The 23830-nt window shown below is 43.4% G+C and overlaps 1 protein-coding gene across 4 annotated transcripts in view; it reads left to right on the forward strand.

The window, feature by feature from the left end:
• The first annotated feature begins 7350 nt into the window (after positions 1 to 7350).
• Positions 7351 to 23830, forward strand: part of LOC140454621 (calpain-3-like) — a 60328-nt gene continuing 43848 nt past the window's right edge. The window contains exons 1-7 of one of the 4 annotated variants that reach the window (XM_072549515.1): positions 7351 to 7756; positions 13088 to 13157; positions 15077 to 15195; positions 15429 to 15562; positions 16414 to 16582; positions 18051 to 18122; positions 22577 to 22662. In XM_072549515.1, the coding sequence (XP_072405616.1) occupies positions 7511 to 7756; positions 13088 to 13157; positions 15077 to 15195; positions 15429 to 15562; positions 16414 to 16582; positions 18051 to 18122; positions 22577 to 22662 (896 nt within the window). In that variant the 5' untranslated portion in view covers positions 7351 to 7510. Of the gene's footprint in view, positions 7757 to 13087; positions 13177 to 15076; positions 15196 to 15428; positions 15563 to 16413; positions 16583 to 18050; positions 18123 to 22576; positions 22663 to 23830 lie in introns of all 4 variants that reach the window. The other 3 variants (XM_072549516.1, XM_072549514.1, XM_072549517.1) reach the window with 3 other exon arrangements.

Below are 23830 nucleotides of genomic sequence, written 5' to 3' on the forward strand. Positions count from 1 at the left end.
TGGTACCGTGACTGGCTCTGCTGTAATGAGGGGTATGTTAGGTTCCACACTATTGATTGTATTAGGGAACTCTAATCAAGGACACAGGCAGAAACTTCTGCCATCAGGATGGTGTGATGCCTCCCTGATGCCAGTGTCAAGGATGTTTGAGAGTGTAGAATACTCTGAAAGGGGAGACTGACCAGCAGGAGGTCATTGTCGTTGGTACCAGCATGCACATCTGTAGGGAAACGTGATGAGGTTTTGCAGATAGAACATAGGAAACTAAGCAGGAGGTTAAAAAGTAGATCCTTGAGGGTTGTAATATCTGGACTACTACTGATGCCACCTGCTAATGAATGTAGGAATAGGAGGATAGAACAGATGAATGCGTGGCTGAGGAGCTGGTGCACTGGGCAAGGATTGACATTTTTGGACCATCTTCAAGGATGGACATGACCTAGTCAAGAATGACAGTGGTGGGCGTGGGAATCAAAGCAATAGTGAGAAAAGACTGAGGCTGGTATTGCAGGTAAGGGGAGCAAGTCAAATACTCAACCTAGACAAGAGCTTGGCAGAAAATATGGGAAGGTTGCCAAATTAAACTGCATTTCGTTCAATGCAAGAGACCTGGGAGGTAAGGCAGATGAACATAGGGTATGATTAAGAACATGGGAGTGGGATATCAGCTATTACAAAAACGTGGCTCGGAGTGGACAGGACTGGCAGGTTGATGTTTCAGGGTTTACATGCTGTATGAGGGATAGAATGGGAAGTAAGAGAGGAAGGGTAGTGACATTTTTGGTTAGGGAGAACATTGGGGGGGGTTATTCCTGGGAGATTGTCCAGTAAAGTTATGAGTAGAACTGAAAAATAAGAAAGGGATGATCACCCTGTTGAGAAGCAAATATGTGAGGAGATCACCAATACCTCTAAGAAAAATAGGGTTGTAATGGTAGGAATTTTGAATTTCCAGTTTAGACTGGGAATGTCATACAGTGTTTAGGGGCTTAGATAGGAAAGAATTTGTGTATACAAGAAAACTTTCTTATTTAATATGTGGATTTACTTACTAGAGAAGGAGCAATGCTTGACCTTTTAATGATGCGAAGGTGCCAGTGTTGAACTGGGGTGGACAAAGTTAAAAGTCACACAACACCAAGTTATAGTCCAACAGGTTTATTTGGAAGCACTAGCTTTCGGAGTGCTGCTCCTTCACCAGGTGGTTGTGGAAGAGGATCATAATACACAGAATTTATAGCAAAGGGTTACAGTGTCATGCAACTGAAATGAATGGAAGAGCCTTGGGAAAGGTTGATGGGCAGAGAGATCTGGGAGTGCAGGTCCATTGTACCCTGAAGGTTGCTGCACAGGTGGATAGAGTGGTCAAGAAGGCATATAGTATGCTTGCCTTTATTGGACAGGGTATTGAATATAAGAGCTGGCAAGTCATGTTAAAATTGTACAAGACATTGGTTCAGCCACATTTAGAATACTATGTACAGTTCTTGTCGCCATGTACATGTAGGGGTATGGGTGGGTTACGCTTCAGCGGGGCGGTGTGGACTTGTTGGGCTGAAGGGCCTGTTTCCACACTGTAAGTAATCTAATCTAATCTAATTACCAAAAGGATGTGAATGCTTTGGAGAGGGTGCAGAGAAGGTTTACAAGAATGTTGCCTGGTATGGAAGGTGCTAGCTATGAAGAGCGGTTGAGTAGGTTAGGTTTGATTTCATTAGAAAAAAGGAGATTGAGGGGGCACCTGATTGAGGTTTACAAAATCATGAAGGGTATAGACAGGGTGGATAGAGACAAGCTTTTTCCTAGGGTGAAGGATTCAATAACGAGAGCTAACGCTTTCAAGGTGAGAGGTGGAAAGTTTAAGGGGAATACACGTGGCAAGTACTTCACACAGAGGGTGGTGGGCATCTAGGACGCGTTGCCAGCAGAGGTGGTAGAGGCAGGCACGATAGATTCATTTAAGATGTGTCCAGACATAGGCACGAGTAGGTGGGGAGTAGAGGGATACAGACGCTTAGGAATTGGGCGACAGTTTGGATCGGCTCAGGCTTGGAGGGCCGAAGGGCCTGTTCCTGGGCTGTAAATTTTCTTTGTTTTATTATTTAATATATCATTTTAGTGCATGGGACTGTAATCCTTTGCTATAAATTCTCTATTATGATCCTCTTCCAAAGCTACCTGATGAGGGAGCAGTGCTCCAAAAGCTAGTGCTCCCAAATACTGTAAACCTGTTGGACTATAACTTTTGTTTAAGGCAGGGCAAGTGACTGGGTTGTCAGTGGGAGAGCACTTTGGGCAAGTAATCATAATTCTTTTTGTTTTAAAGTAATTATGGAAAAAGATAGAACTGATCAAAAAGTTTAAAGTTCTAAATTGGAGTAAGATCAATTTTAATGGTATTAGTTTGTAACTTTCAAATGCTGATTGGGGGAAGCTATTTGCAGGTGAAGGGATGGTTGGGAAGTGAGAGGACTTGAAGAATGATATAATTATAAGAGTCCAGAGACAGTATGTTCCTGTTAGTGTGAAGGGTAGGTGTATGTATACCGAGCACCACCTTCATACTGATGGCACCTTTGTGTGTTTCTGCATCAAGCAATACATAGACCCTCAGTACACAACCATCAAATACTAAAGTTCTACCAGTCCTTGCTGTTGCGAAGGATGGGTCTGGTGCCATGGAATGCTGCATGTAGTTGGACTGTTCAGTATCACCTGTCCTTTGTGGAAATATTTGCCATGAAAAGTACCTTTGACTACAACTCCATCGGGAGTGGTCAGCACATCGTGTCCTTGACACTGAAAAGGATGAGATGGATCCTGTCAGATGATTCCCTGAGCAGACTGTCAAGGTCATTTGACAGAATGCCCCATGACCAAAACATTTCAACATGTAGCTAGGCTGGTGTTGAGAAGGGCACTGCCTGTCAGATCATTCATGCACGTCTGGTCTCTCTGTACTACTGCATTCTGCCCTCGAAGCAGCTGTGCTGGTGAAGAGACTGTCATACGTCTCCTAATATGTGCCTTTGCAGGGAAAGTCTGAAGAAATTGGTTGATTGGTGCGGGTGTCCCGGAGATGTTCCCTAAAGCGCTCTGCTAGGAGGCGCCCAGTCTCCCCAATGTAGAGGAGACCGCAGCGGGAGCAACAGATACAATAAATGATATTAGTGGATGTGCAAGTAAAACTTTGATGGATGTGGAAGGCTCCTTTAGGGCCTTGGATAGAAGTGAGGGAGGAGGTGTGGGCGCAGACCGTTCCCTCTGCGACTACCTGGTCAGGTCCACGCCCCCAAACAACCCACCCTTCAATCCTGGCACTTTCCCCTGCCACCACAGGAACTGTAAAACCTGCGTCCACATCTCCGGGACACCCGCACCAATCAATCACACCGCCCCGTGGCCCAACGTTTCAACTCCCCCTCCCGCTCTGCCAAGGACATGGAGGTCCTGGGCATCCTTCACCGCCGCTCCCTCACCACCAGACGCCTGGAGGAAGAATGCCTCATCTTCCGCCTCGGAACACTTCAACCCCAGGGCATCAATGTGGACTTCAACAGTTTCCTCATTTCCCCTTCCCCCACCTCACCCTAGTTCTAAACTTCCAGCTCAGTAACTATCCCCATGACTTGTCCGGACTTGTCCTACCTGCCTATCTTCTTTTCCACCTATCCACTCCACCCTCTCCTCCTTGACCTATCACCTTCATCTCCTCCCCCACTCACCCATTGTACTCTATGCTACTCTCTCCACACCCCCACCCTCCTCTAGTTTATCTCTCCACGCTTCAGGCTCACTGCCTTTATTCCTGATGAAGGGCTTTTGCCCAAAAAGTCGATTTCAAAGCTACTTGGATGCTGCCTGAACTGCTGTGCTCTTCCAACATAAAGAGTTGACCGCGACAGAGTGTCGCAGACTGGTATGTTCCAACTAAGTGTTGAGGGATGCGTTAAAACTTGGTGCACCTGCCGCTAAGGCGCAGTGGGGAAAGACCACCACCTAAGGTCTTTCTGCTGAAGTATAACTGGTGTCCAATCAGTTGTCAGACCCTTCTTGGTGCCTTCAAGGACAATAACTAGTTTCCTGCATAAGTAGAAAGTGTCTTTGTTTTTGCAACTGTATAGAAGCTCCTGAGAAATGTCAAAATTCCAAATGTTTTATTTGTTTTTCTCTGTACAGACCTGATTCAGAACATCTGTGTGTAATTATAGATGATTATGAGTAAAGTAGATTTGGAAATAATAAAAAAAACTGATGGAAAGAGGAACCAAAGGAGAAGTTATGTTTATATCATGCCTTTCACATCCCTTGTATGCCTCCCTGCAAATTCACTTAGATAATCATTGTGATGTTTACAAATATGAAACCACTTTGTATACCAGAGCAGTTGACAATGGTGAAAATCGCCCAAGTTTGTCCTCTTCACAAAAAGCAGAAACAAATCCAACCCAGTCTACTGCCCTCTTAGTCTACTCTTGATCATCAGTAGAGTGATGGAAGGTGTCATCGACATTGCTATTAAACAGCACCTGCACAGTGATGCCTAGTCTGGGTTCTGCCAGTGGCACTCAGCTCCTGACCTCATAACAGGCCTGGTTCAAACATGGACAGAAGAGTTAAATTCCAGATGGGACAGTGATAAGCCCTTGACATCAAGGCCATGTTTGACTAAGTATGACATCAAAGAGCCCTAGCAAAAGTGGAATAAATGGAAATTGGGGCAAACTCTCCCTGATTGGAATCATACGTGGCACAAAGGAAGATGGTTATGGTTGTTGGAGGTTGATCATCTCAACTCCAGCACGTCTCTGCAGGAGTTCCTCAAGTTAGTGCTTCTAGGCCCAACAATCTTCAGCTGCTTCATCAATGATATTCTCCACCGTGTCCCCCCCCCCAATCCTAAGTTGTTCAGTGATAATTGTACAACGTTCGGCATCATTTGTGACTCCTGAGAAACTGAAGTAGTCCATGATCAAATGCAACAGGGTCTGGACAATATCCAGGCTTGAGTTGACAAGTGGCAAGTATTATCGATGCCAGGTAATGGGCATCTCCAATAAGAGATAATCAAAACACTGCCTCTTGACATTCAATGGTGTCACTGAATCCACCTCTATTAACATCCTAGGGGGTTACCATTGACAAGAAATTCAACTGGATGTGACTGGTGCCACATTAACAAGCATCTACTCCCTTTTCCATTGAAGATCAGTAGCAGCAGTGTGTGCTATCACTGCAGGAAATCACGAAAGATTCTTAGACAGAGCCTTACAACTACTCCCATGTAAAAGGACAAGCACAGAAGAGACATGGGAACACCATCACCTGAAAGTTTCACTCGAAGACACTCACCATCCTGATTTGGAAGTGTTATCACCTTTCCTCCACTTTTGATGACTCAAAATCCTGGAATTCCCTCCCCAATGACATTGTGGATGTCCCAACATCACAGGGACTGCTATGATTTAAGAAGTCAGTTCACCACAAGGACAACTAAGGACAGGAATTAATGTTCCAGCAAGTGACACCCATGTCCCACAAGTGAATAAAAGAATCAAGAATAATGGTCTGAGGAACCTGATTACATAAGTGATTACACAAACTAGGGTTTTATTCCCTGAAATAGGATCTGGGAAAGTGGGGTTGAGGCTACACACAGATCAGAAGCATGCTCGGTGGACCAAATGAACCTCATTTGTTTGTACCAATGTTGGAATTTATACCATTAATGGAGATTTGGTCGGTTTCCAAGACGTTGAAGGGAACAAATGATATGGATGGAAACTACTTGAGCTGGTTGAAGTCTAGGGCGCAGTCTAAAAATCAGAACCAGACCTTTCAGAGTAATATTAAGAAACATTTCTGCACACAATGCTAGAGGTCTGGAACTTTCATCCACAACTGGCATTTGATACTAAACTAATTCATGTTTCAATTATAAAAGTGATTGTTTTTTAACAATGAAAATATTAATTGAATAGGGTGTTGCAGTAGATAGATTGTGAGTTGCTAAATTGTAAACCTTTGAATCGTGGATCAGGTTTGAGGGGTTAAATGGCCTCCTGTGTTTTTATGACAAATAAATTGAAGGGAGAGGAATGGTATCTAAACTGAAAACAGCTCTGATAAAGAGTCATCTAGACTCAAAATGTTAGTTTGCTCTCTCTCCATGGATACTGTCTGACCAGCTGTGATCTCCAGTATTTGTTGTTTCCAGTACAGAGTCCAGCATCTGTAGTAATTTGCTCTGACCTGAATGATATCAAAAAGCTGATGAGAAGAAAATAAATGTAAACAATTTTTGAAAAATAGAACTCAATAATGAATATTCAGGCACAAAAACAGAAATTGCTGAAGAAACTCAGCAGAACTGGCAGCATCTGTGGAGAAAGAAATAGAGTTAATGTATCAACTGGATTTGAAATGTTAACTCTCTCTTTCCACAGATGCTGCCAGACCTGCTGAGTTTCTCCAGCAATTTCTGTTTTTGTTTCTGGTTTCCAGAATCTGTAGTTCTTTGTTTTATTTGCGATGAATATTCAGGTAGCTGTAGCGCTTCATCCTTAGTCTTGGCTTTAAATTGGATTCTGGCCTGTGCCAATGTCATGATATGACTATTGAGTTAATGTAGAGGGTGACATAGATGGAGGGTGTTGAATTAATACTGGAATTTTCTTCATCTGTTCACAGGATGTGAACATCATTGGCTGGGCAGCATTTATTGTCCATCCTTAATTGGCCAAAGGGCAGCTAAGAGTCAACTGCATTGGGTGTGAGTCTGGATTCACATTTAAGCCAGACCAGGTAACGATAAGATGGCAGTTTCCTTCCCAAAAGGACATGAGTGAACTGGATGGGGTTTTTCCCAGCAATGGATTCATGATCACCAATGGACTCCCTTTTTTGTTCAAAATTGTATTCAAATTCCACCGTCAGCTGTGTTGGGATTAAAACTCAGGTGCCCGGAATATTACCTGAGTCTCGGGATTAATAGCCCAGTGATAATACCACTAAGCCATTGCCTCCCTATTTGCACCGCCTGAAGTTGGAAGAAATTCAATAACAGCTCTCAGAAGGGAATTTGATGAATTCTCAGATTTAAAAAAAAAATCCAAGTCTGCAAGGAAAACGGGATTGGGCGGACGTGGTGGGCAGAGCGAAGAGTAATTCTGGTTAGCTCCGTTAAAGGGCCAGTACAGAAACGGCGGGCTGAATAGCCTCCTGCGTTGTATCTTTCCAAGACTCGACGTGATCTTTGAGTCGTGAGGCTCCCTTAGTTGGTCAGGTTGCAAATATTGGTGTGATTCTTAACCAATTAGTTCCCAACAGGCGCCAACCTTTGGCCATGCAGCTCTGGGCTTTCACTGAAGTTGCCCCACCCTAACAATGACGCTAGTTACTGGATTTCTGTAGAACTCAGTTGCAGGCGGAACTGCAGATCAACTTTTGGAGCGATTCCACCCCGTGTCCGGTTCCCCCTGTATCCTGCTCCTCGGCTCCTTCCTGCACCATGTACCGGATGCCTTGGAGCGGAGGGGGGCACACTCCCGGTTTCTACGACAGCAGTTCGGTATTGCGGAGGAATTCCCTCTTGTACCCCACCCCCGGAACCGCTGCAGCACCAGCCTCCCAGACGCTCCCAGGGCCAGGCGGCCTGTTTGAAGACCAGCAATTCCCTGCAGCCAACTCCTCTCTCCATGGCCCGGCAGGGGTCTCGCAGTATAACATTGTCATTACACGGTGGATGAGGCCACGGGTAAGCTCAGGCGGTGTGGGACTACTCAATGGTCACTTCAGGCTGCCAAAGCTGAGCCCTTTTAATTGCGAATTCGCTGCAATTGGCTTATGGATCAGTTTGGGCAAAGCGACACTTTTGACTTATAGAATTACGAAATGGGGGATTTGCATAGGCTTAGTGGTGATTGGGCAAAGATTTTGCAATTGTGATCAAACTATAAAAAGCAGAAATGCACATTTGAGTCGTTTGAGCGCTGTAATTTAGGACAACGTAATGAAAGTTGCGGGCATATTTATCTCGTAGATGTGCGGGTAGGTTAGCCACAGAATAGAATTCCTACAGTGGGGGAACAGGCCGTTTAGCCCAACAAGTGCACACTTACTGTCTGAAGAACATCCCATCCAGACTCCCCTACCCTATCCCTGTAATCCTGCATTTCCCTTGGCTAATTAACCTCCGCATCACCTTACACATCTTGGGCACCATGAGCAATAAGAGCATGGCCAATCCACCTAATCTGCATATCTTTGGACTGTGAGAGGGAAACCTGAGCACCTGGAGGAAACCCACGCAGGCAAGGGGAGAATGTGCAAACTCCACACAGACAACTGACCAAGGCTGGAATCAATGAGGAGAAAGTGAGGACTGCAGATGCTGGAGATCAGAGCTGAAAATATGTTGCTGGAAAAGCGCAGCAGGTCAGGCAGTATCCAAGGAGCAGGTGAACAGACATTTCGGGCACGAGCTCATGCCCAAAACGTCGATTCTCCTGCTCCTTGGATGCTGCCTGACCTGCTGCGCTTTTCCAGCAACACATTTTCAGCCCTAAGGCTGGACTCAAGCCTGGGCCCCTGATGTTGTGAGGCAGCCGTGCTAACGCAAGCTACTGAGCCATGCAATTAAGACAATATACAGCACTAGAGGATATTTCTTACATACTGGGTTTTGTGGAGAGACCTAGTGGTCTACTCCTGTATCTGATTCCTACATTCACATCCGTGTGATCTCCGTCTTAAGCAGAAATTGCTTCATGGTGGTGGAATTTCCTCATCCGGATCCAGTGGTATTGAGTCTAGTGAAACCCGAACTGATCTGACATCCATACAGCTTTGTCTATTAGATTAAACTGGGAATATTTGGGACCATGGTAATCATACCAATGCTCTTGTAATCTCAGTTGCTCTTTCCTAATGCTGAGGTGGATTCTCTTTTTCCTAGTCACTGAATTAGTATCAGTTGGACACAGCATTTCATTAATAGTATCTGCACTTTCAAATTCAGTTTCAATGATTGCGAATAAAACCAGGGAGAGACAGTTTTAAAAAAAGTTAGTAAACTAATAAAAGCTTTATAGACAATGAGTGAAGGGGAAGATGTCCTTCGCAACTAAGCTGCAGATGCAAACTCCCATGAATATTAAGGTTGCCAACCCTTCAGGAATGAGCAGAGGGTGGTAGGTATATGGAACGTGCTGCCTGTGAGGGTGGGGGAGGCAGGTACTCTTATGACATTTAAGAAGAGCCCTTAAAATGCCAGGACAGAGTAGACTCTGGGCCAAGTGCAGGTAAATGGGATTAGTGTCGTTTGGTGTTTGTTGGTTGGTATTGATCGTGAGCCAAAGGGCTGGTTTCTGTGCTTTATGACTATGTCTCTAAGTTGGGTGGGCTGTGAAATAGCTACTTATTACCAATTTTTGAGAAGATTTGTAGCTCAGGTTGATGATAAGTACGTAAGTTAGCTTGCTGAGCTTGAAGGTTTGTTTTCAGATGTTTCATCCCCATACTAGGTAACATTATTAGTGAGAGCCTCCGGTGAGGCGCTGGTGATATGTTCCGCGTCTCTATTTATTGATCTTGGCTTCTTGAGGTGATTGATATCATTTCTGGTTCTTCTTTCCAAGGGAAGGTAGATAGGATCTAAATCGATGTGTTTATTGATGAAGTTCTGGTTAGAATGCCGTGTCTCTAAGAATTCTCGTGCATGTCTTTGTTTCACCTGTCCTAGTGATAGTGGGTCTATGGGATCACCAATTTCGGGGCTTGTAGCAGCAGCATTAATGCATGGACTTGAACAAACTGCCCTGTCATCTATCAACCCAAACTTTGGGTCCTCTACGTAGATGACACCTTTGTCATCACAAAATTGAACAACTTAGAGGAAACATACAACACCATCAACAATGTCCTGACAGGCATCAAATTCACAAAAGAGGAGAACGACAACACCCTCCTATTCCTAGACGTTGAACGTACGGTTAACGGAGAGCTTCAAACCTGCGTCTACAGGAAAGTAACAAACACAGACCAGATACTTAACTATAGAAGCAATCATCCCAACACCCACAAACAGAGCTGCATCAAGACATTATTTCAATGACCTACATCATACTGCAGCACCCAAGAACTACAAAACCAGAAGAAAAATATCGATACAATGTTTTCAAGAAAAATGGGTACCCAATAAACACAATCCGCCGATTCCTCAGAAACAAACCCAAACAAGCAGACACTATGCGACCAAAAATTATAGCTGAAAAATGTGTTGCTGGAAAAGTGCAGCAGGTCAGGCAGCATCAAAGGAGCAGGAGAATCAACGGTTCGGGTATAAGCCCTTCTTCAGGAATCAGGAATTATAGCCACATCAACTTGCATCAAAGACATATCAGAAATGACTTGCAGACTACACAAGTACCCTTGGCATCATGGTAGCCCACAAGCCTATCAACACACTTAAACTGCAACTAATGAACCTAAAGGATCCATTAGATACTATCAGCAAAACTAATGTAATTTACAAGATACCATGCAAGAACTGTAAAAAACCACTACGTCGGACGAACTATCAGGAAACTTGTCACCAGGATGCATGAACACCAACTGGCCACCAAAAGACATAACCCACTATCACTAGTTTCTGTACATACAGACAAAGAAGGACACCACTTTGACTGGGACAACACACACATCCTAGGACGGGCGAAACAAAGACCTGCACGACAACTCTTAGAGACATGGCATTCTAACCAGAACTCTATCAATAAACACATCGATTTAGTTCCTATCTACCTTCCCTTGGGGGAGAAAAAGAACCGGAAATGACATCACCCACCTTAAGAAACCAAGACTTATGAATAGAGAGGTGGAACATACCACCAGTGCTTCACCAAAGACTCTCACTGATGATGTTACCTAGTATGGTGACGAAACGTTTGAAAACAAGCCTTCAAGCTCAGGTTTTTAAGTGAGCTAACTTAAATATGTAGCTACTTATTCTTTATGATCTGGAATCTCTAGGAATTGTAGAGTAACCTCCTGTATGCTGCAAAGAGCATTCCTTCAGGAAGATCATTGACTCTTTAAGATAAAGAGCTATTAACACTTCCAGATGTCAGTTCTAAAGCTATTGGATATTGGGTCAAATGCTGTTTAGTAGAGTCAAGAATCATCGGCTTGGGGAATAAAGAAAGTCAGTTTATGAACTGCTGTGGGAATGCAGTGCCTCATGTGAATCAACATATAGCGTATCCAATTGCAGAAGTGTCATGATGAAACCTTCCAGGAATATGTTCAGCCACAATTCTATAATGAGTAACTCAGCTCCTGTTTCCCCAAAGCCTATCCATCATTTACAAGGCATAGGTCAGGAGTGTGATACAATACTCTACGTTTGCCTGGATGGTTGCAGCTCAAGCAACATTGAGGCTTTGACACCACCCAAGACAAAGCAGCCCTATTGATCAAGTGAAATCCAGTCACAATGACATTCACCGTTTCCACCAGTGGACAGGGACAGCAATGTGTGCCACCATCAACAACACTATCTATAAGATACACGACAGAAATTCACTAATGCTCATCTACAAACACTTTCCAAACCTATATCTTCTATCACCCAGAAAAAGCAGCAGATACGTGGAACACTGCCTCTTGCAAATTCCCTACCGAGCCACACACCATCCTGACTTGGAACTATTTTCCTCTATAGTTCCTGGGCCAGAATTCCGAAGCTCCCAGCCTAACAACACTGTGGGTGTCCTTACATGCGAAGGACTGCAGCTGTTTAGGAAAATAGAAAATGCCCTTTCCCAGGGCATTTAGGGGTGGGCAATAAATGTTGGCCAGTCAGCAGTGCCCACATCCCATGAATAAAGAAAATAAATGTTGGCGGTCTTAATATGTGTAAAGATGATTGGTATCAAAGGATCAGATCTGTCTCATGCAAAGGATTAAATTTATTCGAATTAACTAGTTTTCGGCCATCACCTATAGTGGAAAAATGATGTTCACACCGATGCATTTGCTATCCACAAAGTCTGAATAATTTGAGACCTGATGTGTCAAGTGTGCTTTGGGGGGAACATGTGATTTTGAACCTATGGTTTCCAAAATACTGTGCCACTGGGGCCTGGAGTGGGATGGCATTATATGGAGTAATGCAAAAAGTTGTCTAGGACTGAACAGGGGAGTGGGGGCATTTGAATTAGCAGAAATTTGTAAAGGGCTGGGACCCACTTATGCTTTTGGGCTATGAAAGGTGCCCAGTAATATTCTAAGTTGCTCTGCTGTATAAATGGAGACTGAAAATACTAACAAATACAATTCTTGCAGAAGCAAATTACAACACCTCATAGACAAGCCATTCTGCCAGCTCCTACTTGCGGAACATTTCAGAGAACACCTCTGGGACACCCGGACCAACCAACCCAACCACTCCGTGGCTCAACACTTCAACTCCCCCTCCCACTCCACCAAGGACATGCAGGTCCTTGGACTCCTCCATCGCCAGACCATAGCTACACGACAGCTGGAGGAAGAATGCCTCATCTTCCGCCTAGGAACCCTCCAACCACGAGGGATGAACTCCGATTTCTCCAGTTTCCTCATTTCCCCTCACCCCCCCCCTTGTCTCAGTCCCAACCCTCGAATTCAGCACCATCTTCCTAACCTGCAATCTTCTTCCTGACCTCTCCGCCCCCACCCCCACACCGGCCTATCACCCTCACCTTAACCTCCTTCCACCTATCGCATTTCCAACTCCCCTCCCCAAAGTCCCTTCTCCCTACCTTTTATCTTAGCCTGCTTGGCACACTTTCCTCATTCCTGAAGAAGGGCTTATGCCAGAAACATCGATTCTCCTGCTCCTTGGATGCTGCCTGACCTGCTGCGCTTTTCCAGCAACACATTTTCAATTCTGCCAGTTAAGCAAATCAAAATGTTCTGTTAAAAGTTGAATTTTACAAGGTCAAACCCGTCAGAAGGGAAATTGTTAAAGTCCTCCTTTGACATGAAATGGTAAATCGCAGCCATAAATTGCTTCAATAATCTTGTGCTGATGTGTTACTTTCGACAGGAAATTTGTGCTAATCCTCAGTTCATTGTTGATGGAGCCACCAGAACAGACATCTGCCAGGGAGCTTTGGGTGAGAAACAATGAACCGGGTAAAACTTTAATATGTTTCATTATCTGCGGTTATACACTGGGGAGTTTTTTGCAAGGTTTATGAAGGTTTGTAGCTCAGGTTGAGGTTTAGGGTGTAGGTTTGCTCGCTGAGCTGTAGGTTTGATATCCAGATGTTTCATTACCTGGCTAGGTAACATCATCAGTGGTGACCTCCAAGTGAAGCGAAGCTGTTGTCTCCTGCTTTCTATTTATATGTTTGCCCTGGATGGGGTTCCTGGGGTTTGTGGTGATGTCTGGCACTCCAACCACAACGCCATAAACAAACACATAGATCTAGATACCATCTATCAACCCCTCAGAAAATGAACAGGAAATGACATCACCACAAACCCCAGGAACCCCATCCAGGACAAACATATAAATAGAAAGCAGGAGACAACAGCTTCGCTTCACTTGGAGGTCACCATTGATGATGTTACCTAGCCAGGTAATGAAACGTCTGGATATCAAACCTACAGCTCAGCGAGCAAACCTACACTCTAAACATTGGGGAGTGTTTCATACACTGGTATCGGTTATATTGAATTAGGCAGTAAAAGGCTTTCAGATATTTACAAAGCTTTTATTATAAATCTGTAGTACAGCAGAGACATCAGTTTCCGTCTTCTCCTACTTGACCCTTTTGCTGTCCATAAACTGACAGCCCACTGGGGAAGAACTCTGCCTTTTTATTAAGAAAGTCAATTCACCACCAATTAAACCAAACACCTCATTGGGAGCAGAGTCACAATAACAAAATTAAACTGGTGGTGAAGCAAACGAGGGAATTTAATCAGAGTAATGCTGGAGGGGGGTATAATGTACTCCAGCCCCTGCGGTGCCCACCTGTAAGAACCCAGCTCCTTTTAGTTTGGAAAACCCACCATCATATCACTCAATTAAGCAAGCAATAACTAAGAACATAACTTTTGGAGATTTTCTAATCAGCTTGTTTGGAGATGTTTTTACACACGTCTGTGGGGCAGATGAGGCTTAAATCCATATCTCCAAACTAGACGTGACCTGACGATGGAGCAGCGTTCCGATTTCAAATAAACCTGTTGGACTATAATCTGGTATCATGCAACTTCTGACTTAGTCCATACCCGTCTAACACCAGCACCTCGACATCCTAGCCTAGAGGGAGGGACACTACCACTGCACCATAAGATCCTCAAAGCACTCTTCTCTTATCCAATAAGCCTATCCTGCTCTAAGTCAACTCTGCAATTGATCAGTTTGAGCCCTGTGGCTCTTGCAGCATAGTGGTAGTGTCCCTACCTCTGAGTCAAGAGACCCAACTTCACATTTCTACCTGCCCCAGAAACTGCTGAGCAAAGTGATTAAAAATACCTTGAGCACATTGTTGTGTTTTGTGCCTTTTAGGTTTGCAGAGATTATACCAGTTTTCTAAAAGAAAAGTCTGAGCTTTCAAAGGTAACTGCACTTCTAAGTCTGACAGAGAGTCGGTGTTTAGAGACTGAGCCTTAGGAAAACTGTTCATATGATGCCATAAATTGGATAACAATCCTTATTCCTCCAAAGAGAAATGTAGCAATATTTAACTCTTGGAGTATCTCTCCCAAACCTTCTGGCAGCAGTGGATGAGGAGGCCCTGACTTGGAATTTCCATCCACACTGAGGCTAGCTGACAGCAGACAGGCAGCAGTTTAGCGATGTTGAGGACTGAGGCCAAGTGTAGTATCTTGGCTCTGCCCTGGTTAGCCCTCCACAGAAGATCAGTCAAAGCTGAAACATCTTTGTTGTACATGGATCAGTAACACTCTATATAATGGATTTACTCACTGAGACACTAGCAACATCCAAATCAGTACTCTCTCTGGAATGGATAAAGTCCCTCTCCTTCCTCAGTGATTAACACTTTCCTGTTCTTCTTAGGTGACTGTTGGTTCCTGTCAGTCATCGCTTGCCTCAGTCTCAATAAGCATGTGATGGATCAGGTTATACCCCCTGACCAGGGCTTCGGGGAAGGTTACACAGGCTGTTTCCGCTTTAAGGTATGTCTCATCTGTCCAGTGTCTCTAACATGCCAGTGTTAAATGTAAATATTCTGTCTGACAGACGAAACTGGGTACTACCTTGTGCAGTGTGAAATATTCCCAACATCAAGCCTGAAGGTTGTAGGTTCAAGTCCTATTAAGAGGGCTGACACTCTGAGTGCAGCCTCTGTAACAGAGAGGTCACTGCTGCTGACATTCCTAATACTTTATCCGTCTCCTTGTTTTCCAAGTTCTGGCAGTATGGGCAGTGGGTTGAAGTTGTGGTGGATGATCAATTACCCACTATTAACAATAAGTTGGCGTTCCTTTATTCCAAAGACAACAATGAGTTCTGGAGCCCACTCCTGGAGAAAGCCTATGCCAAGTAAGTGTGTTCTGAGAGTTGTACAGTTCATGTATTGGGTATTATTGCAGCCAAATGGAAGGTAGCTCAGCTCATGGTGCAAAAGATTGTTCCTAGGATGTGTTATATGAGCAGTCCTTATAGCTGACCACCTTGTTGTATGATGATATTTGTACTATTGCATACTGAACCATCCTCTTTCCTGGTGAGCATCTACATGATTTTGTGTGGTGGAGAAAACCATTTGCGTATCGAAGGAGAAAAGACTCATTTACTACTGAAGATGTAGTTTATGATATGTTAATAAGTACAAGTTACACAGATTTACAGACATTGTTAAAGAAACTGAGCAGGATCTGAATAGTTGGTTTTATTCTTTTGGAATCTTAAAGCTGTTCCCTGACAATTCTGTATGCCAACATGCTTTATACACTCCTCAGTATTAATGCTTTCAGACTGTTGCACCTTTATATAAAGATGAGGGGATTATCCTTTGGGGAAGGATTAAATAGATTAGGTCTATATTCCTTAGAGTTTAGAAGAATGAGACACAGTCTCATTGAAACATAAAATTCTGTCAGGGATTGGTGGATTAGGTGCTGAGACACTAAATTCTCTTGGCTGGGGAACCTAGTACTGCGGACACTGGTCTCAGAATAAGGGGTTAACCTCTTACACTGAAGTGACTTAGATAGTATGAAGTAGCTGCCATCTATGGTTCTGTTCCCTGGGAAGAGTCTGTGCTTTCAGGAAAATTGGCAAAAAGGCTTGAGACAAGGGAAATAAGTCGGTGGGGGGAGGAAACTTTCAAGAACCTTGTGTGTTCTAAGATGACCTTGTTTAATGAGCTCTTTCTTTATCTGGTCTGACAGGATGAAGGGCTCCTATGAGTCTCTCTACATTGGCTACCCCTTAGAAGCAATGGTTGATCTCACTGGAGGAGCTCCTGAATCATTTCAGATCAGTGAGATGCCAAAAGATCTTTGGAAATTCCTGAGAAAGCTGCTAGAGAAAGGCTCAATAATTTGCTGTGCTAAACCGGTAATGGGTTAATCTGTTTCAGGTGGAGTTCATAAAATAATGGGAGAGCTGTTCACTCACCTTCTCACAAATCTACGTTGACTCCAAGACCCACTTGTAATTTTAATTGCACCTCTGTGAAACACCTTGGGAATTTTTTTTTGCATTATAAAAACACTAAATATGTGTGTGCCCTTGTAATCTCCAAATCCTGTAACCATAGGAAAAGTGGTAGGCCATTCAGCCCCTCGAGCCTGTTCTACCATTTAATGATCTCAGGCCTGCCTGCATGTACCTGCCTTTGGCCCATATCCCTTAAATACCTTTGCTTTACAAAAATTTCAGATTGAAAACTAACAACTGATCAGGCATCAACTGCCACTTGTGGAAGAGAGTTCCAAACTTCTACCACCTTTTGTGTGTGAAAGTGCTTCCTAATAACTCCCCTAAACAGCCTGCTCCTAATTCTCAGACTATTCCCCCTTGTTCTAGAATCTCCAACCAGTGGAAATGGCTTATCTTTATCTACGTTGTCTTTTCCTGTTATTATCTTTAAAACTCCATTCTTAACTTTCTAAGTTCTAGAGACAACAGACCTAATTTGGATAATCTCCCCATATAATTTAACCTCTGAAGTACAGGTATCATTCTTGTAAACCTGCATTGTACTCCCTCCAAGGCCAATCTATCCTTCCTAAGGTGTGATGTCTAGTTGTGCTGTCATTACTCCAAGTGTGGTCTAACCCTGCCATTAGAGGCCATGTTGTTGGCCTAACTTGGCCTCACACTCCCCAAACCACTGCCAACTTTGTCTCTTTCTTGGACATTCCTCTGGTCAGCCCTCCTAACAACGTTCTCCTTTAAACTGATGACATTGTATTATACGTTTCTCTGATTGTAACTTTTTGTACATTTAAGATGTTTTATAAATGTTCCAGCAAGAGGCTCAGAATCTGAACGTTAATAAGAGGGAATGGGTTTTTTTTAGTGTTACGGTGAGAGGGAGTGGGGTATATTTGATCATTGCAATGAGAGGATGTGGGTATATTTTGGATTGCTCAGTGAGAGGGAGTGGGGAATATCCTCTTAATGTTTCAGTCAAACCTAAAACCTAATGACAAGGAAGCAATGATATGCCAGAAGTATGGCCCTTCAAAATGTGTAGGAATTTGGAGATATTACTTTTGTAAAATCAAGATTTGGAGATGCCGGTGTTGGACTGGGGTGCACAAAGTTAAAAATCACACAATGCCAGGTTATAGTCCAACAGGTTTAATTAGAAGCACACTAGCTTTTGGAGCGAGGCTCCTTCATCAGGTGAAGGAGCGTCGCTCCGAAAGCTAGTGTGCTTCCAATTAACCCTGTTGGACTATAACCTGGTGTTGTGTGATTTTTAACTTTTTAAAATCAAAGTTACTATGAATGACTTCGATCAATAACAGTGATGAGACAGAGTTTTGTATCCTAATGGGTCATATTGTCTGTGCAGGGGCCAGTCGGTGTATTAAATGAACAAGGCATCGTGACTGGGCATGCGTATTCAGTGACTGGTGTAGACCAGGTAAGGTACTACTGTAATCTGAATGCAACCCTTCTACAGTTCACATCTTGTTCATGAGCTGTGTGAGTCCTTGTGATTTCTGTGGTTGAAGGAGTGTCATAGAGATGTACAGCACAGAAACAGACCCTTCGGTCCAACCATGCCGGCCAGATATCCCAACCCAATCTAGTCCCACCTTCCAGCACCTGGCTCATATCCCTCCAAACCCTTCCCATTCATATACCCATCCAGATGCCTTTTAAGTGTTGCAATTGTACTAGCCTCCACCACATCCTCTGGCAGCTCATTCCACACATGCACCACCTTCTGCGTGAAAAAGTTGCCGCTTAGGTCTCTTTTATATCTTTCCCCTCTCACCCTAAACCTATGCCCTCTAGTTCTGGACTCACCTACCCCAGTGTTCCAGGGTGATGCTCTTCAGCTCTTTGGAGGGCTGAGGAAACTCTCCCTGCTGTAGTTTCACTTTTTTGTGTTACTGTCGGTGAGCAGATTGGTCAAGACCAATAACAGGGCAGTGGCTGACCCACTGTGCTGTTATGTGACACTGGGAAGAACTTAATTATGCACCTTTCTGATGTTTCTCTACTTTCCAAGGAGATCACCATTTGGCCTGTTGTACCTCTGCTGGCTGCTTGGAAACAATCCCAAATGTTACCACCCTTTCTCCATAGCCTTGTAGTCTACTTCCCTTCGAGTATGTATCCAGAATCCTTCAGAAAGATAATATGAGAATCTGCTTCTGCCTGCCTATTGGGCAGTACATCCCAGACCAAGGTAATTCAGTGAACTTAAAAAAGAAACTTTTCTCTGCATCTTCTCTTGCTTTTCTGCCAGTTCTCTTAATTCTCTGTCCTCTGGTTACTGTCCCTTCAGGGAGTGGAAACAGTTCTCTCTTACTTATCCTGTAAGAACACTTTCATGAGTTTGAACACCTCGATCGCAATTCCCTTAACCTTTCCTGTTTTAGGAAGAACAATCCTGAGAATGGGGAGATTCAAGATGGCGGCAGTCTGCTGTGTTGGGGTCTGTGTCATACCCCAGGCAAGGTGGGCATTCACCCACCCCCCCAGTTAACCACCCCTGAGGAAAGTTTGTAACGTAAAATGGGTAGAATACCGAGAGCCCTTTTAAATTAAGATTTGACAGATCTGGAGCTAAAAGGAAGATGTCCAAGGGAAAGGGCACAAAGGCAGCAGGTAGGGCACTCCCCTATTATGTCAGGTATACCTGCAGCCATTACTTCAACTCCTGTGATGGTGCCTTATGTTCAGCGTGAAAAAAATCAAGGGAGTGTTGGAACCAATTACGGTCATGCTGACAAAACATGAGCAGGAGATCCGAACTTTGGATCAGCATGTGGAAATGGTGAAGCAGAGGACCGCAACATCAGAGGCCGTGACGGAGAGCTCCAAGGGGCGGGTCCAAACCTTGAAAGGTCAGGGGTCGGGACCCTCAGGAACAAGTAGACAACCTCGAAAATTGAGGTCAGAGAAACAAATCTATGTATCTAGGGCTTCCCAGAGTGCGAAGAAGGTGAAAACGTTGCTGATTTGCTCTCGAGGTGGCTTCAGGAATTGCTGGGGCTGGAGATTGAGTCGGGCCAGGAGAGGGTGGAGCAGGCTTACCGGATCACAATGCCCAGGTCCCTGCTGGCCCAGTGCACCCACCCAGTCCTAGCTCAACTCCAGCATTACAAGGAAAAGCAAAGTTAAAAATCACACCACACCAGGTTATAGTCCAACAGGTTTAATTGGAAGCACTAGCTTTCGGAACGACGCTCCTTCATCAGGTGGTAATGATGAAGAAGTGACGCTCTGAAAGCTGGTGCTTCCAATTAAACCGGTTGGACTGTAACCTGGTGTTGTGTGATTTTTAACTCTGTACGCCCCAGTCCTACACCGGCATCTCCAAAGGAAAAACAACTAATAGTAGAAACAGCCAGAAGACTGGGAGGAGATCCACAGGCTTTGGCTTACAAAGGTTCGAAGATAATGTTTTTTTCATGACTTTTCTGGGGCCATAATTAAGAAAAGGAAGAGCTTTGATGATGTAAAGAAAAGATTAAGAGATTTAAACATGCAGTATTCTCTGAGCTACCTGGCAGAGCTACGTTTCAATTGTGAGGGAACTGTATACAACTTCGACTCGGTGGAAAGAATTTTTGAACTCACTGAAATGCTGGACTTTGGCTGAGGGGGAAGGAGGAAAAGATGCGAGCAGACAATGGCATAATATAATATATTTTATCTTCCTTTCTTCATTCTTTGCCCTTTTGGGGTCTCGGGCTTTATAGGCTTGGTGTTGCTTTGCTGTAAAATCCGTAATGTTTTATATCTGTTTGGTGGTTATTAGTTATTCTATTGTTCTGTTTTGCTGTGTGACTGGTGGTTACTCCTTTGATGTAAAGATGTGTGGAGTTGAGATTCAGACGGGGAGGGGGAAGGGCATCCATTGTTAACTTGCAGGAGTGTAAATAATATGTTTTTTTTCCCCCATTGCTTGGGACTGGGGCGCAGCGTTAACTGGAAGGTGTTAGGATGATTGTGAGGTTGGGAGTGAATGCCCCCAATGGGCAAGGGGGGAGATCTCTGGAGATTTGTGTTTTTTGTGTTTGTTTATTCAAGTTAAGAGTGGAGGTTAGTTTTTTAGTTCTAGTAGTTTTGGTAGTGTTGGTAGGAATAGTCTTTAGATTTGATAAAGTTTGTTTTTTCTCCACTTGTCGCACATTGAATGAGCTTCTTCCTCTTGGGAGACTGTGGGCTGTAGTATGCGGTCATGGCTAGAGACCTGTTCAGGTGATGTACCTGGAATGTAAAGGGAAGCCATTCCCTCATTAAAAGGAAGTCAGAAAAATGGATTATCCAATAAGGACCTTTTCCGATACTTCCAGATAAGGGACTATATACAGAGGAAGACTACACTCCTGGCCCAATGTTATAAATCAGATGTGGAGAAAAGGTTACTCCGAAGTACGGGGACTCTTTCACTTAGTACTTCATATCATTTATAGAAAGGCCGTGCTCTGGGGGCTATGGAAGAATTCTGTAAGACGTGGAACCGAGAGCTGGGACAGGACATTTCACCGGGGATATGGGAACATATCTGGGGGAATGTAAGGAAAATTTCAGTATGTAACAGAGCACAGGCTATGCAATTGAAGATCTTACACAGGGCTCATATGGCACGAAAAAGACTAGCTAAGTTTAAGAGAGGAGGGTCACCAGAATGTCCCAAATGTACAATTAATATACGTACTCCCATACATTGTTATTGGTCATGTTGCAAGATCCAAAGATATTGGAGTGCTATAGTAAGGGAGTTAAAGGACATTCTGGGGACTGAAATTAACATGGATCCAGTAATTCTTCTTTTGGGGCTGCCAAACTTGCCCTGTCTGGGAGAACATGGAAAGAGACTGTGTAATATCCTTGCCCATTGCGCAAGGAAGAACATTTTACTAAACTGGACATCAGAAAAACCACCAGGACTTATGGGGTGGCATAAGCTGGTGATGAAGCATCTCCCCCAAGATTACCTCACAAATATGGTGCACCACAAAACGGAAGAGTTTTATAGGACATCGTGGCCCTTTTTAAATTATATTGAAACTAATATTGTCAGCAATATTAGTCAGGGCCATGGTATAGCCGTGGGAACCTTTCTTGGCACCTGTGGGGCCCTGGGAGGAAGGGACTGGAAGGAAAATAATATGGGTACTCCCAGGGATGGGAGCATCAGTGGAGGTGTGATGAATAAGACACAATAAAGTAGTAAGACATTATATAACTATGTAACTTGTAATTTAAGCTGGTATTTATTCAATATGTTTGTAGCTTAGTTTTAGTTAAGTAGATAGGTTTGTTTTGGTAGAATAGTGGGTTGTATAGTAACAATGGTACTATGATATGGCCTTCCTCTTGGTACTTTTTTTTCCTGTTTTGATGTTTTTTTTGCCTTATATATAAATGTTTTGTAAAAGGTTTAAAAGAGCTTTTCAATAAAAATATTTATTTTTTAAAAAAGTAAGTATGAGACGACTGTATCTTGAAGAATACTGGGCAATTTATTGTTAACATTACTATAATATAAATATTCCGATATTATTTCTAATTTTCTGTGCTTTTGTACTTTTACAACCTTTGCTTTTTTTTGGAAAAGAGTGAAAAATTTTTTCAATAAATATATACATTAAGAAAAGAACAGTCCCAGCTTTTTCAGTCTCTCCACATCAGCTGCAATTTTTAATTTCTAGTACTGTTTTGATAAATCTCCTCTGCACTCTCTCCAAGGCATTGAACTGCTTCATAAATGTTAATGTTTTTGTTTCTAGTAACTACACTCAGTGATTCTTCTCTGACTGTTGCATTTTATCAATTCTTAATAACTTTGCTGCCCGTTGGTGTTATTAGGTATTTCCTGACTCAATCATTGCTCGTCCTTTCCTTTTTTCACAGGTTCAGGTGAAGACCAATAGAATAGAGTTGGTGCGAGTTCGCAATCCATGGGGAAGAGTCGAGTGGAACGGGGCTTGGAGTGATGGGTAAGGACAAGGGTCTGGGGCCATTTCTGGGCCATTTAGATGTCAGTTTTAATCTTCAAATATCATAATACCTCGTGCTTTTTCTTTTAATTTGATAATAATTGGCAAAGTTTAGTGGAAACCTTTAAAAGCCAACAAACAGGTCACACACTTAAAGCAGCAATAAGAATAAAATTCTGGTCTGAAAGGCTGATGAATCAGTGGAATTCTTTACTGCAAGGGCTATCAAGGCTGGCTCTTTAACATTTTTCAAAGGCTGAGCTGGACTGATTTTTAATCAGTAACAGAATCCAGGGTTAATGGGATAAGGCAGGAAAGCAGAGTTGAGCCGTGATCCCATTGAATTATGGAGAGAACTTGATGGGCTGAATGGCCTACATCTGCTCCCACGTCTTATGGTCTTTTGTAGTTGGAGGGTCATTGATATGTGTACTGCAAGACAGAACTCTCTCACAGAGTGATCTGATTGTGGTCTGTTTGAATTGAACACTGAGTTATTGTTACAGGTGAAACATTCTTCGTATGCAATATCCTGCAAAGGACAGTCAAAATGAATGCAGGTAGAACCTGTGCCTAGAGTTTGCCTTTTAATGTGTCAAAGGAACACCCCGTTGGAGAGGCTTAATTCAGTATGCCAGCCATGTATTAGTTCGGCTTTATAATGAGTCAGTATGACATGCCCATAAGTTGCTGGATTTAAGAGAGGGGCAATTCACTTATTTGAGACTCCATACCCTCTGTGGAAATCTTGTCATTGCTGAGAACACAGCCATGCCTTCAATTATCGCTTTAACCTTCACTACAACACTCTGACATCTCTGCCATTTCTCTAATTCTGACCCCTTGAGCACCCCAGATTTCCATTGCTGTGCCATGGTAACTGTCTGGGCCCTAGTCTCTCTTTCTTTTCCTTTAAGATGCTCCTTAAAATCCACCTTGAGGTATTTCCTAATATTTTCATATCTGGCTCAGTGTCAAATGATTTGCCTTGATTAACTCCTGTGAAACTCCTCAATGCGTTCCACTTTATAAAATATGTTTTTTAACTGCAAGCACATCTGTCCAAAATCCAAGGAAGGTAATAACAGGATGAATGGAGTGTTTGACTTATGGGGAGAGGCTGGGACTTTTTACAGTGGAACATGGGAGGTTGAGAGATGACCTGACA

Source organism: Chiloscyllium punctatum, chromosome 29 (genome assembly GCF_047496795.1).
Source record: "Chiloscyllium punctatum isolate Juve2018m chromosome 29, sChiPun1.3, whole genome shotgun sequence".
Lineage (NCBI taxonomy): Eukaryota > Metazoa > Chordata > Chondrichthyes > Orectolobiformes > Hemiscylliidae > Chiloscyllium > Chiloscyllium punctatum.